Here is an 11,944-nt window from a genome sequence, read left to right as displayed (position 1 = left end):
GAGCACAAATTGTAATGTTTACAAAGTTCCAGCCCTTCTATGAGAAGTAGATATACTAAGATTAAGAACAACTGGAAGATTTCGTCAAATGCATGAACCTTTGTTGCAAAAATAAAGTAAAAGGTCTAACAAAGGAAAAAGACAGGCTATCATATAGGTGAACTTCTGAAGATTTTAGGGTAAATCCCAGATGTGGTTAAAAATTTATTTTAGTTTATGAGTTCAAATACAAGGTATTGTATTTTATTCATATGATGGCTGGCACCAATTATGTAATTAATTTCTTAAACCATCAATACATTAATCATTTATCCTACTCTTTACACCGGAAATACTTTTGCAGAATATATTTTAGAATATTTGTCCAATACATGTTAATTATGATCCAAAACCATAACAAATTAAACTGCGTGTTTTTTGGAATGTGAAAACTGGAGATACCATAAATGCTTAACGGTACAATGAAAATTGTGTCGGCTAAATATGTTTAAAGAATGTAATCATTGTTCATCAAATACAAAAAAATAGTACTCGTACTAGAGTTGTGTGGAGTAAGTGATAATTTCATGTAGGGTCCACAATTCCAGCTCCTCACATACTTAGCTAAAACCAGCTGTTTTTCTTTCATTCAATAGTTGGAATTGTTCTTAAACCCAAGATCTATTTTCTCTCTCTCATTAGTCACTACATATGAGAAAGGGTCACTAAAGATTAGAGGGGTCCAATTCTTTTCTTATCTTTTTGTTTCTGTTACAGAGGAGAAGCCACATTGTAATTCTTGATATAGAAAAAGCTACGGTCATTGAAGCTTTCTGAGATCTCTCAAGTTTAGGGTATTATTCATATGTTCCCCTTTTATCAAATCAAGAAAATTTTAGCTACCTGTTTGATTTTTCTTTCTTTTTGTTTTCTTGAAGCTCTTTGCTGTTTTGGTATATGGATAGTGTAAAGTTGATATTTAATTTAACTCATTAGGAAAAGGAAGCTACTAATTCAAATGTCATAGTTAAATTCCTTCCATTTTCAGAAACTTTTGTTGGGGTATAGGTTGCATTATCTTAAATCCTAGAAAGTTTGTATTTTTGGTTTTTGAAGCTTATAGAACTATTCAAAAAGTATTGAAAAGGAGAACCAAATTATGCATTGATGAGATTCTCTTGTCAACCTAGTATTATTGGATTAAGAATCTTGCTTTCTCTTATCTCTGGTTGAGAAATTAAATTTATATTATGTGGGCTCACCTAACTTGGTATTTTGGTTAGACATTAAGTATTATCCATAGATCTTTCAGTTACTATTTCATTTTTCAACTTGTATCTTGAGGTGGCCGAGCGTCTTTCGGAAACAGCCTCTCTAACTCCTTAGAGTAGGGTCTTTGTACACACCACCATCCCTAGACCCCACTTGTGGGACTCCACTGGGTTTGTTGTTGTTGTAATTTGTATCTTGAGGTAATCTTAGCTTCTATAAATTACATGTACATTAGTGTAAAATTTTGATCTTCCATACGATACCTCATAATATTAGGTTGGATATTTCTATTTTTGTAATTTTACTTATTAGTGTACTGAATTTCTTTTTAAAAAAAGGGTTGAATCATCCCTGTAATGTAGTATGTATTGTCTTCTAAATGGGGTAATTTGTGCAGAAGATGGGGAAGAAAGGAAGCTGGTTTTCTTCAGTAAAGAAGGCTTTGAGTCCGGATCCTAAGGAAAAGGCAGAGAAGGTTATCTTGAAGTAACCATATACATTACTTTTCTAGCATGATATAAGGATTTTTTCTTTTTATCAAAGGTGCCTGACATTTCTTGATCTCAATTTCAGAAAGCAAGTAAATCGAAAAAGAAATGGTTCGGGAAAGAAAAGCATCCAGTACCAGATTCTTCAACTTTGGTTGTTACTACTGTTTCTCCTCCTCGTCCTGTTCCTCCACTAGAAGAGGTCAAGCTGGCTGAAGTGGAACAAGAGCAGACTAAACATGTTTATTCTGTTGCAGTTGCCACGGCAGCAGCAGCTGAAGCGGCTGTTGCAGCTGCCCAGGCTGCTGCGGAGGTTGTTCGGTTAACTACAGTTAATCAGTTTGCTGGCAAATCCAAGGAGGAAATAGCCACAATCAGGATTCAGACTGCATTTCGAGGATATCTGGTATGCATCTGTACTCATATGCATTCAAGTGATTTTTCCATTTCTGGGAATATTTTCTTTCAGATAGTTTATGATAAACTTGATTCTCTCAGTAAAAACAAATAAGCAATACAAAACTACATTGCTGTTTAATTTTCCTGTACTGAGATATAATTTGCCGCGGGGATTTCTCATTTGCAGGCCAGAAGGGCATTGAGGGCTTTAAGAGGACTTGTCAGGCTCAAAACAATAGTTGATGGACCTACTGTAAAACGGCAAACTGCAAATACTTTGAAATGTATGCAAACTCTATCACGTGCCCAGTCTCAGATTAGTTCTAGACGGAGCAGGTTGTTGGAGGAGAACCGAACTCTCCAGAGACAGCTTATGCAGAAACATGCGAAAGAACTTGAGAGTTTGAGGGTCAGTATTCTTCCTTAATTCCACCTATCTTTAGGACGTATTCGAGATAAATCTGTTCTCAAAATAAATGTGATGCCATACAACTTGTGTTCAGTATTTTAGTGAAATTCCTGGGTACATGCTAAATACCGAATTTCTGGGAGCGCCAAAGTCAACTTTTTGCAAGATGGAATTCGGTGTATACATTTGACCATCCTATCATTGCACACTGAAAATGTTCTATTTTGGAATATCATTGGAGGCAACTAATCTTATGTCCCATATTTGTGTACAAATGCTTTAGGATGTAATTTGTTGTTGCCTTTTTGCTTTTTGACAATGTGCTATAGGTGTATTTAATGGCTCAAGATCTTTTAATATATTTTGTGCTATCAGCCAAGTTGATCCTCTTTTCTTTGGGGATTTTTTTTGTGGGGTGGAGGTGGGGGGGGGGGGGGTCATTGTTTGTATAATGTGTGTCCTCCTTGTTTAATTACATTTATTGTTTTCTGTTTTGATAGAAAGGGGAGGAATGGGATGATAGTCTACAGTCAAAGGAGCAAATTGACGCAAGTTTGCTCAGCAAATATGAAGCTGCAACGAGACGAGAAAGAGCGCTAGCCTATTCATATTCCCACCAGGTACTCCAGTAATCATTCTTTTTCATACAACAATTAGCATTTTGAAAGATTAGATGTGTGTAGCCTTATGCCGATATTCCAAGGTGATGTTTCTGGGAGTCATAATTTTACCTGTCACATTTGTACAGTCAAATATTAACGATGATGCTTATCAAAATAAAAAAACTCAAACTTTTAATAATGATATTGTTGCTGATATCTTGGTTTCATCTCTTTTGTTTTCCTGTATTAACCAATACACGGTGCATTCTTTAAAGCAATATCTTTCCATGTTTAAACATTATGGCATTTCTGGCGAACTGTTGATGACATTACTAATCATTGATTATGTCGAACTCGACAGCAAACCTGGAAGAAGTCATCGAAATCTACCAATTTGTTGTTTATGGATCCAACCAATCCTCAATGGGGTTGGAGCTGGTTAGAGCGATGGATGGGTGCTAGGCCAACAGAAACCCAAAGCATGTCGGAGAAAGAACTTAAAAGTGATCAAATATCTGTTAGAAGTGCCAGTATGAGCATTGCTGGAGGAGAAATTACAAAGGCATTTGCCCGGCATCAGCTGAATTCTGAACTCCCGTCTTCTCCATCCAGCCAAAAGCCAAACCGTCGTTCAAGCCGCCAGTCCCCTACTACCCCTTCCAAGCCAGGCGCTTCTCCAACAGCTAGAAAACTAAAACCAGCAAGCGCGAGAGTCAGTGCAATAAACCAAGATGATGACACACGAAGCATGTTTAGTGTTCAATCAGAACGGAACAGGAGGCACAGCATTGCAGGGTCATCAGTAAGAGATGATGAGGAGAGCTTGGCAAGTTCCTCCTCGGTGCCAAGTTATATGGCGTCCACTCAGTCAGCAAAAGCAAGAACACGGTTGCAAAGCCCTTTGGGCATGGAAAACAGTACAACACCAGAAAAGGGATCAGCAGGTTCTGTGAAGAAGCGACTCTCTTACCCTGCTTCACCAGCCATTACAAGGCGGCATTCAGGCCCACCAAAGATTGAAAGTACCTCCACAAACACAAATATTTCTATTGCTAACGGTTATGTGAATGGAGTTGTCAACTGATTCATCTTGTCACAAGTAATAAGCTGTCCCGCGGCCCTGCATACCAGTTAAATGCATAGAAGATATAATGATTTGAAACAAAGGCATCTGTTGATCGATTCGTGCAACTTCAACTTCTCCATAAATTCAATGTGAAGTCGTTACTTTATGTGCATGCCTGCATGGTACTTGCCTTTTAATTTATTAAAAAAAAAAAAAAATTGATACTTGCTTTTTAATTTTTTTTCTCCTTCCACGAGTGTTGATGATTTCAGGTTGTGATAGTTGTGAATTTATTTTAGATTAAACATTGTCTTGCTTGTGATTATATGGTTCCATCTTTATTATGTATACAAAATAGTGAAAAGGGAGAGACTATTTCTATTTAGTCAATGGACATTGTTGTTTTTCTGTCCTTAGATCAATTGGTATTTGCCTTCAAGAATTCTGGAGATGCTTGTGTTATAACTCTGTGTTCGAAAATAATTTCTGCAAAAAACAAAATCCAAAAACATAAACAGAAACAGAAGAATTAAAAGTTCCGAGCCCAACAAAAAATTATGTTTTTCTTCCAGGATAAAACGGAACAACTATTCTGTAATACCGGCGATGGAAATTATAGAACTCAACAAACGGCAGTAAACCACACTGATGCTTATGTTTTGCTTTAAAAAACAATGCAGAAGAGGAGAGAGTTTGCAGATTTTCGGTGGTGAAAAATGAAGCTAAACGTCTCTATTTATAGGCAAGAAAGTTGAGTCCCAACTTTCTGTTAAATGGAATATTTGGCCGCGAATTTGACCATTAGAAAATTAAATAACGGAAAAGGAAAATAAATTTGGTGCAAAAAATGTATCAATCAAATGAGTTGGCCAAAGCCGAAGCCAAAGAAGAAATGCTTCTATACATAAGCACAAGAATTTTCCTCAACATCAGTTCTTGGTATCCTCCAACAATCCAAAGTTTCAAGCAGTGATAAAAAGGAGGGGAAAAAAATTGCTTATTAGAAAAAAAGACAAGGAGACATAAGTTAAAAAGATATGGATTAGGATGCATCTGTATTTAAAAAGTTTTGATTGATTCAAATGTCGAAAACTATTAAACATTCAAAAAAAGAAAAAGACTAATAAACCAAAACTTACTCATACCCCGGTACAGCTATCAAATTATGTTGATTAATCCTGGTTAAGTAATAAGTCAAGTTACAAATATAGTTTACTTAACCATAAAATTTGTGCGAAAAAAACATGCTCGTATCATACAAATATATGAGGACGAGTATTTTTATTATGTGATGCCAGATTAGATATAGGAGTATACACAACACTGAAATGGCTTGTACAAGGGCAATTTTAGACCTTTTCCCTACAACATATATACTAGTACTATAACAAATAAAAAAAAATATGCTAGATTATGTATTTACAGATGCTGCCGGCGTAACGCATACGAGAATAATTCAGTAAATGAAGAAAAATTTGAAGAGATTGGCATCATGTAAAATATTTATGCTTATTTAGCATTTATACAATTAAAAAAGTAATTTAATCATAAAAATTATAAATTAAAATATATTTATATATATTTAAATATAGCTAAGTGATAAAATGGAGTATACTTCCTCCGGTCCACTTTAATTGAGTTTTTAGCGTTTTATTTTTTGGTTATTTTTTCAGATATGAAAAAGAAATTAATTTTATTTTCCAAAGTTGTCATTGAAGTAAAAAATCTAGGAGTATTTGTTATATTTTCAATAAACAAATTATGAGTAATATGATCTAATTTATGGTTAATTAATGTTAAAAGGGAAATCCTTCATATGTATGAAAACAACCAAAAAAAACTCATTTAAAATGGACAGGAGAAGTGCAGCAATAATCACTTTTAAACTCGCTATTTAAAATATATTCACAGTTTATAATATATTTAAAGATTAACCAATTCACCCAAACTTCAAGACTAAGTATGCGTTTGGCCATAAGTTTTGAAAGTTTTTTTTTTTCAAATATAAAAAATAAATATGTGTTTGTTTATAGAATTAATCTAGTTTTTGGAAGATTTTGAAAATCGAAACTTCAAATCTCAAATATAGCTTCAGACCTATTTTAAGCTAAATCGTAACCATATGGGACTTTTTAGTAAAAATTGCATGGGGCGCCCTATTTGGTCGCCCCATTTAACCTATACCCATATTTTTAAAATTATTAAACATTTACCCTAATTTTTACAACTCAGGCGCCTCCTTCTTCCTGCTACCTGTGCGCTCCTTTCTTCCTCCTTTCTTGATAGTAGTCTTCCAAGTTGGTGGGAGGCGAAACTCATGCATCATCCCATCTGTTTTTGTGCCTTTCCCAGCACTTCCTCGATAATATACTAAACATTTTTTGAGGCCAATGATGCAATCGTGATTTTGTGATTTGGTAGTAGAATAAACAGGTTTGTCAATCCAGTTGCTTTCCAGAATACAGATCTTGTTACTCTATTTGGTCTTACGCTGTTCTTGTATTTAATCTCTAAGAATGCTGAAGTTCAGCAAATAGAGAACAAAACTTCAGCTACTAGAATGCTTAAGTTCAGCAATTACAAATACCTTCAGACCCGTCCACTAGAATGCTGAAGTTTGCGTGATTGCCTTTGCTACTTCAGGCCCGTATGCCTGAAGTTTACGCGAAAAGTGGTTACGTTTGCAATTTTTTTTGCAAAGCGGGTATAAGTTAAAACGTGACCCAAAAAACGGGTATAGATGCAAATTCCCCGACTTTTTAGCTGAAAAAAAAAGAGAGAAAAAAGGACTTTTAAACATGTCAAAACTTGCCCCAAAATTCATGTCGAAACACATTTTCAATTCCAAATCAAATTTCATCCAAATTATTTTTTTCAAAAAATATTTGGGAATCTATGTCCAAACAGGTCCTAAGTATCCTAAATTTGGAAATTTCAGGACTTAGTGTCCTGAAATTTTGAGCTGTTAATTTAAATTCAGGACTCTTAGTCCTGAATTTTTGAACTACTATTTTGAAATTCACGACATAAGATTCGAACTTCAGGACTGTCACGACCCAAAATCCACTAAGGGTCGTGATGGCGCCGGACACTGCTGTCAGGCAAGCCAACTAAAATACTTAATTAGATTCCAATATATACAATTTTGAAAAAACCCAGATTTTCCTTCTAATTTCATAAGTAAAGAGACAACTGCTTCAATTCAAATTAAGTAATAAGCAATTAATACAAAATATTTCAAAACCATCCCAGAACCCGGTGTCACAAGTGCATGAGCAATTTCTAAGAAATAATATAATACAACATCCGTCCGAAATACAGTGGACAGAAAGTAAATACACTATACTGGAAGGGACTCTACTAGCCGCGGGCCGCCTCGAATAATGCAACTCACCTAGCCCCCAAATCATCCGTGCTGCTACGCCCAGTAGGCCACTAGAGTTACATATACATGTGCAACAAAAATGCACAGAAGTGTAGTATGAGTACGAAAATAACGTGTACTCAATGAGTATCCCGTCTAATCTCGAAGAAGTAGAGACGAGATGGTCGACTTCGACACTTACTAATGGTCCAATAATGATGTCAATAATTCATTAAATCGTGGACTCTTATAAACATGATTTTTAATCCAATAGGAGGAAACAAGTAAACAATTATTTCTTTTATAGGAAGTTTTTCCAAAATTCCTTTTCATTCTTTATCCAAATATTCTCAAGCCATGAAGAGGCAATAACAACTTCAATAAGTTTAAGGCAGCAATACAAGCATGCGCAAATAACACCGTGGTACGTACGGCCCGCTCCAACAGAAAATAAACTATGCACTGTCGAGGGTCGAACGGCGCGAACCATAGATGCATCTATTACCCCGCTTGCGAACTATCCATACGATGCGGTCAACATAAAATAAACAATCACCCTGCTCGCGAATCATACATGCGACGCGGGTACACATGGAAATACATGCTCAGATAGCCAATTAAGAATTTATCGGGGGACATTTATTAAAATAAAAGCCACTTTCTCTTTTAACACTTTAAGAAAGAAGTTTAATCCCTTTTGAAATTTATTTATTAATTCGATGTGGTTTAAGCAATTCGAGCTGTCAATAAGTCTGCAATTAATCCAAGTATAGCATGCTTCTGGGTCCTAGACTACCCGGACAATAGCATAATAGTAGCTACGCATGGACTCTCGTCACCTCGTGCTTACGTAGCCCCCACAATTAGGAGCACATAACCAATTAATTTACCTATGGGGACAATTCCCTCTTACAAGGTTAGAAAGGAGACTCACCTCGCTACGAAGATCCATAACCGGCATTCCACGCCCTTCCGAAGACTCGAATCGATGCACAACGCTCCAAAACTAGCCAATAATTATGTAAACCCATTAATATATGCTAAGGTACTCATTATAATCCAATCTATAACAATTCCTAACCCCAATCAAAAAGTTAACAAAAACGCCCTCGGGCCCACGTGCTCGGAATCCGAAATTTTTCGAAGATAAAGTTTACCCATAGTCTCAAGAACTCAAATATATGATTTTATCTAAATTCCATACCCAAAATCGTGGTCAAAATCCAAGAATACTAGTTCTCTAGGTTTTTCCTCAAACCCCAAGTTTTTCTACAATTTCCATGCCTAAATCCATATATAAACCTTGCATTTAACTCAAAACTAGCATAAATTACTTACCTCATGATGAATGACGGAACCCCCTCTTCAAAAGCTCCAAAAATCGCCCAAGCCAAGAGAAAAAAATGGGTGAAATGAACTCAAACCCCGATTTTTAAACATTCTGCCCAGCCCAGGTCCGCCCTTCTTCGTGTCGCAACCTTCCGCTCGCGTTCGCGAAGGCCAGTCACCCAGCCCTTTGCGTTCGCGTACAAGGCCTCGCGTTCGCGTAGGCCAAAGACCCCAGGCCCAGCTTTTTCCTTCTACGCGTTCGCGTTCGCGTAGCAGCTCAGCCCACCCCTTCGCGTTCGCGACTCCCTCTTTGCGTTCGCAAAGGCCAAAACAAGGAGTCTCCCACTTTCCTCTTCGCGTTCGCGAGACTCCCTCCGCGTTCGCGAAGAAGGAAACCAGAAACAGAAATCTGCAGCAGCCACACAACCCGAAATGATCCGAAACTACCCTGAAACACACCCGAGGCCTCCTGGGACCCCAACCAATCATGCCAACGAGTCCCAAAGCACATCACGGACTCGCTCGAGGCCTCAAATCACATCAAACAACGCTAAAATCATGAATCGACCTCCAATCCAAGCTTTATGAACTTTAGAACTTCAAACTTCTACTTTCAATGTTTAAACCTATCAAATCACGTCCGATTGACTTCAAATTTTGCACACAAGTCATATTTGACATTACGGACCTACTGCAACTTCCGAAATCGGATTCCGACCCCGATATCAAAAAGTCCACTTCCGGTCAAACTTCTAAAAAACCTTCAAATTTCTATCTTTAGCCAAATGACTCCAAAATGACCTACGGACCTCCGAATTCACTTCCGATCGCGCTCCCAACTCCAGAATCACCATACGGAGCTATTCACAGACTCGGAATCCCAAACGGACATCGATAACACTGAAATGCACTTCAAGCCAAACTTATGAAATTTCTTCAAAAATGCTAACTTCCACAATAGGCGCCAAAACGCTCCCGGGTTATCCAAAACCCGAACCGGGCATACGCCCAAGTCCGAAATCATCATACGAACCTGCCGGAACCTTCAGATCCCGATTCCAAGGTCGTTTACTCGAAAATCCAATCCCAGTTAATTCTTTCAACTTTAAGCTTCCGAAATGAGCATTCTCTTCCCAAATTAACTCCGAACTTCCCGAAATTCAATTCCAACCATGCGTACAAGTCATAACACCTGAAATGAAGCTGCTCATGGCCTCAGACTGCTGAACGACGCACTAGGGCTCAAAACGACCAGTCGGGTCGTTACAAGGACACAATATTCAAACTTTAGGACACGATGTCCTCAATTTCTGAACTACTATTTTAAAATTCAAGACATAATTCAAATTTCAGGACACAATTTTCGAACTTTTGGACACGATGTCCTGAAGTTTGAATTTTGAGGTTTAAACTCTAGGACATCGTGTCCTAAAATTTAAGCGAAATTGATTCGGTCCAAATCTATGTTTACCTCTTGAATCTGGACGACCTTGAGTCCAAACGCGTTACTTCGTACTGATTCTCTCTTATCTCGCAGATTCGTACTTAACCCTAAAGGTTAGGGTTTTCGATTCTCTTTGATTTAAACCTAAACGGGTCCTAACTTTGATTTTTAGCATTATTCTGTCTCTATTCACTCCATTACCTGTGTATCTGCCTATTTTTGTCGATTTCTTTTACTTACCCAATATTAGGGTTCATATCTTCTCTAATTGAACCAAATTTGGTTCGATTCTATGTTTCCTTTTGAATAATCTCCTATCTATGTTCGTTTTATAAAAATATGTGATTCTTTGCCTTATTTTCTGCTGATTTTGTGGTTTACCCAAATCAGGGTTTCAGACCCTTTTTACTCTAACCAAATCTGGTTCGATTCTGGTTTCTCTTGTATAGTTTCCTGTCCATGTTCATCTTTACACATTGTGTGATTATTGCGTCCTTATTTCTTTGCCGATTTTGAGTGATTTAACTAAAACTAGGATTTCGAATTTACCTTTCCTTACTGATTTGGATGCCTGAATTAATTATTTTCCATATTATGTGTTTAGTTTTCTGCACTATTTAAACCCCTCCTCACTCCCCTTTAAAAAAAAAAGAAGGAGAACAAGAAGTTCTGAGTTCGAAAATCTTTTCACTAATATACAAAAGTTGTGTGCTTCTCCTCTCTCTCGAATAATTTTGCTTAGTGTTTTGATTCCTGGCCCGCTGAAAGCCAAGGCCAGAAATCCTCAAGTCCTTGCTTCTATCTGGTGATATTCACTACACTGTTGGATTCTTTATTCCCTGTTTCATCTCAACTAGTGAGTTATTAGACCCTCTACCATTTCATTATGATTATTTGCCCAATGTGTTACTGCAATTGGACTATGTTATCCTAAATGCTATTTCTTGTAGTTTGAGACATGTTTGAACCTTATTTTGAGTTGAGTAATGAAATCCTGCTAAACTATATGTTATGGATAACTATCTCTCGAAGTTTAAGTTATGAACCTGCTTGTAAGTATGCTTTTATGCCTTTCCTGTGGAATGATTAACTAGGTGTAGATGTCTTCCTTAATAGTATAACAACTCTGTTTTGAGTACATTATAATGTGGCCTGTTTAACTATGTTCTTACTGTGTTATGACACTTCTAGTAACTGCCTCAATCAGTTTTTGAACTTGTCCTAATCTGTTGCTAATGTGATCCTTTCTATGACACCAATGTTTGCACCTAATCTGATCTAGATCTTCTATTATTACTATGAATCTTCTTATGAACCTTTCTTGTTATCATGTGATTAATTCCTAAAACTTGACTAAGTTTGCCTAAGTTCAAGCATGTCTACTACTTGTTTGTGTATATGTGTTTCGTCCCCTCAGTGAAATTCTTTGACTATCTCTTATTCCTTTACTATCTGGCCTTTCTGAATCCTCATTCTTAGCCGGCTGAAAGCCAAGGCTATTTAGGTTCCGTCCTTGACCTCCCTAGTGTAACCACTGCTTAGGGTCCATGTGACACTCTTGTGAACTCTGACACACTAGGACTTGGTCCCTA

At 37.0% G+C, this 11,944-nt stretch overlaps 1 protein-coding gene across 2 annotated transcripts; it reads left to right on the top strand.

Moving 5' to 3' along the window:
- The first annotated feature begins 621 nt into the window (after nt 1-621).
- Nucleotides 622-4,637, top strand: LOC109210369 (protein IQ-DOMAIN 1-like). Of its 2 annotated transcripts, none has more exons than XM_019373768.1 (6): nt 622-833; nt 1,652-1,726; nt 1,825-2,145; nt 2,326-2,547; nt 3,048-3,167; nt 3,511-4,637. In XM_019373768.1, exons 2-6 carry the CDS (start codon nt 1,652-1,654, stop codon nt 4,231-4,233), a joined length of 1,461 nt encoding a protein of 486 aa, XP_019229313.1. In that variant the 5' UTR covers nt 622-833; the 3' UTR covers nt 4,234-4,637. The 2 variants fall into 2 exon arrangements, with proteins under 2 accessions (XP_019229313.1, XP_019229312.1); XM_019373767.1 differs by having other exon boundaries at nt 1,649-1,726.
- The last annotated feature ends 7,307 nt before the right edge of the window (nt 4,638-11,944 follow it).

This window comes from Nicotiana attenuata, unplaced genomic scaffold (genome assembly GCF_001879085.1).
Source record: "Nicotiana attenuata strain UT unplaced genomic scaffold, NIATTr2, whole genome shotgun sequence".
Taxonomy (NCBI): domain Eukaryota; kingdom Viridiplantae; phylum Streptophyta; class Magnoliopsida; order Solanales; family Solanaceae; genus Nicotiana; species Nicotiana attenuata.
Note: the sequence above shows the minus strand (reverse complement) of the source record. Positions and strands in the feature narration are given on the sequence as shown.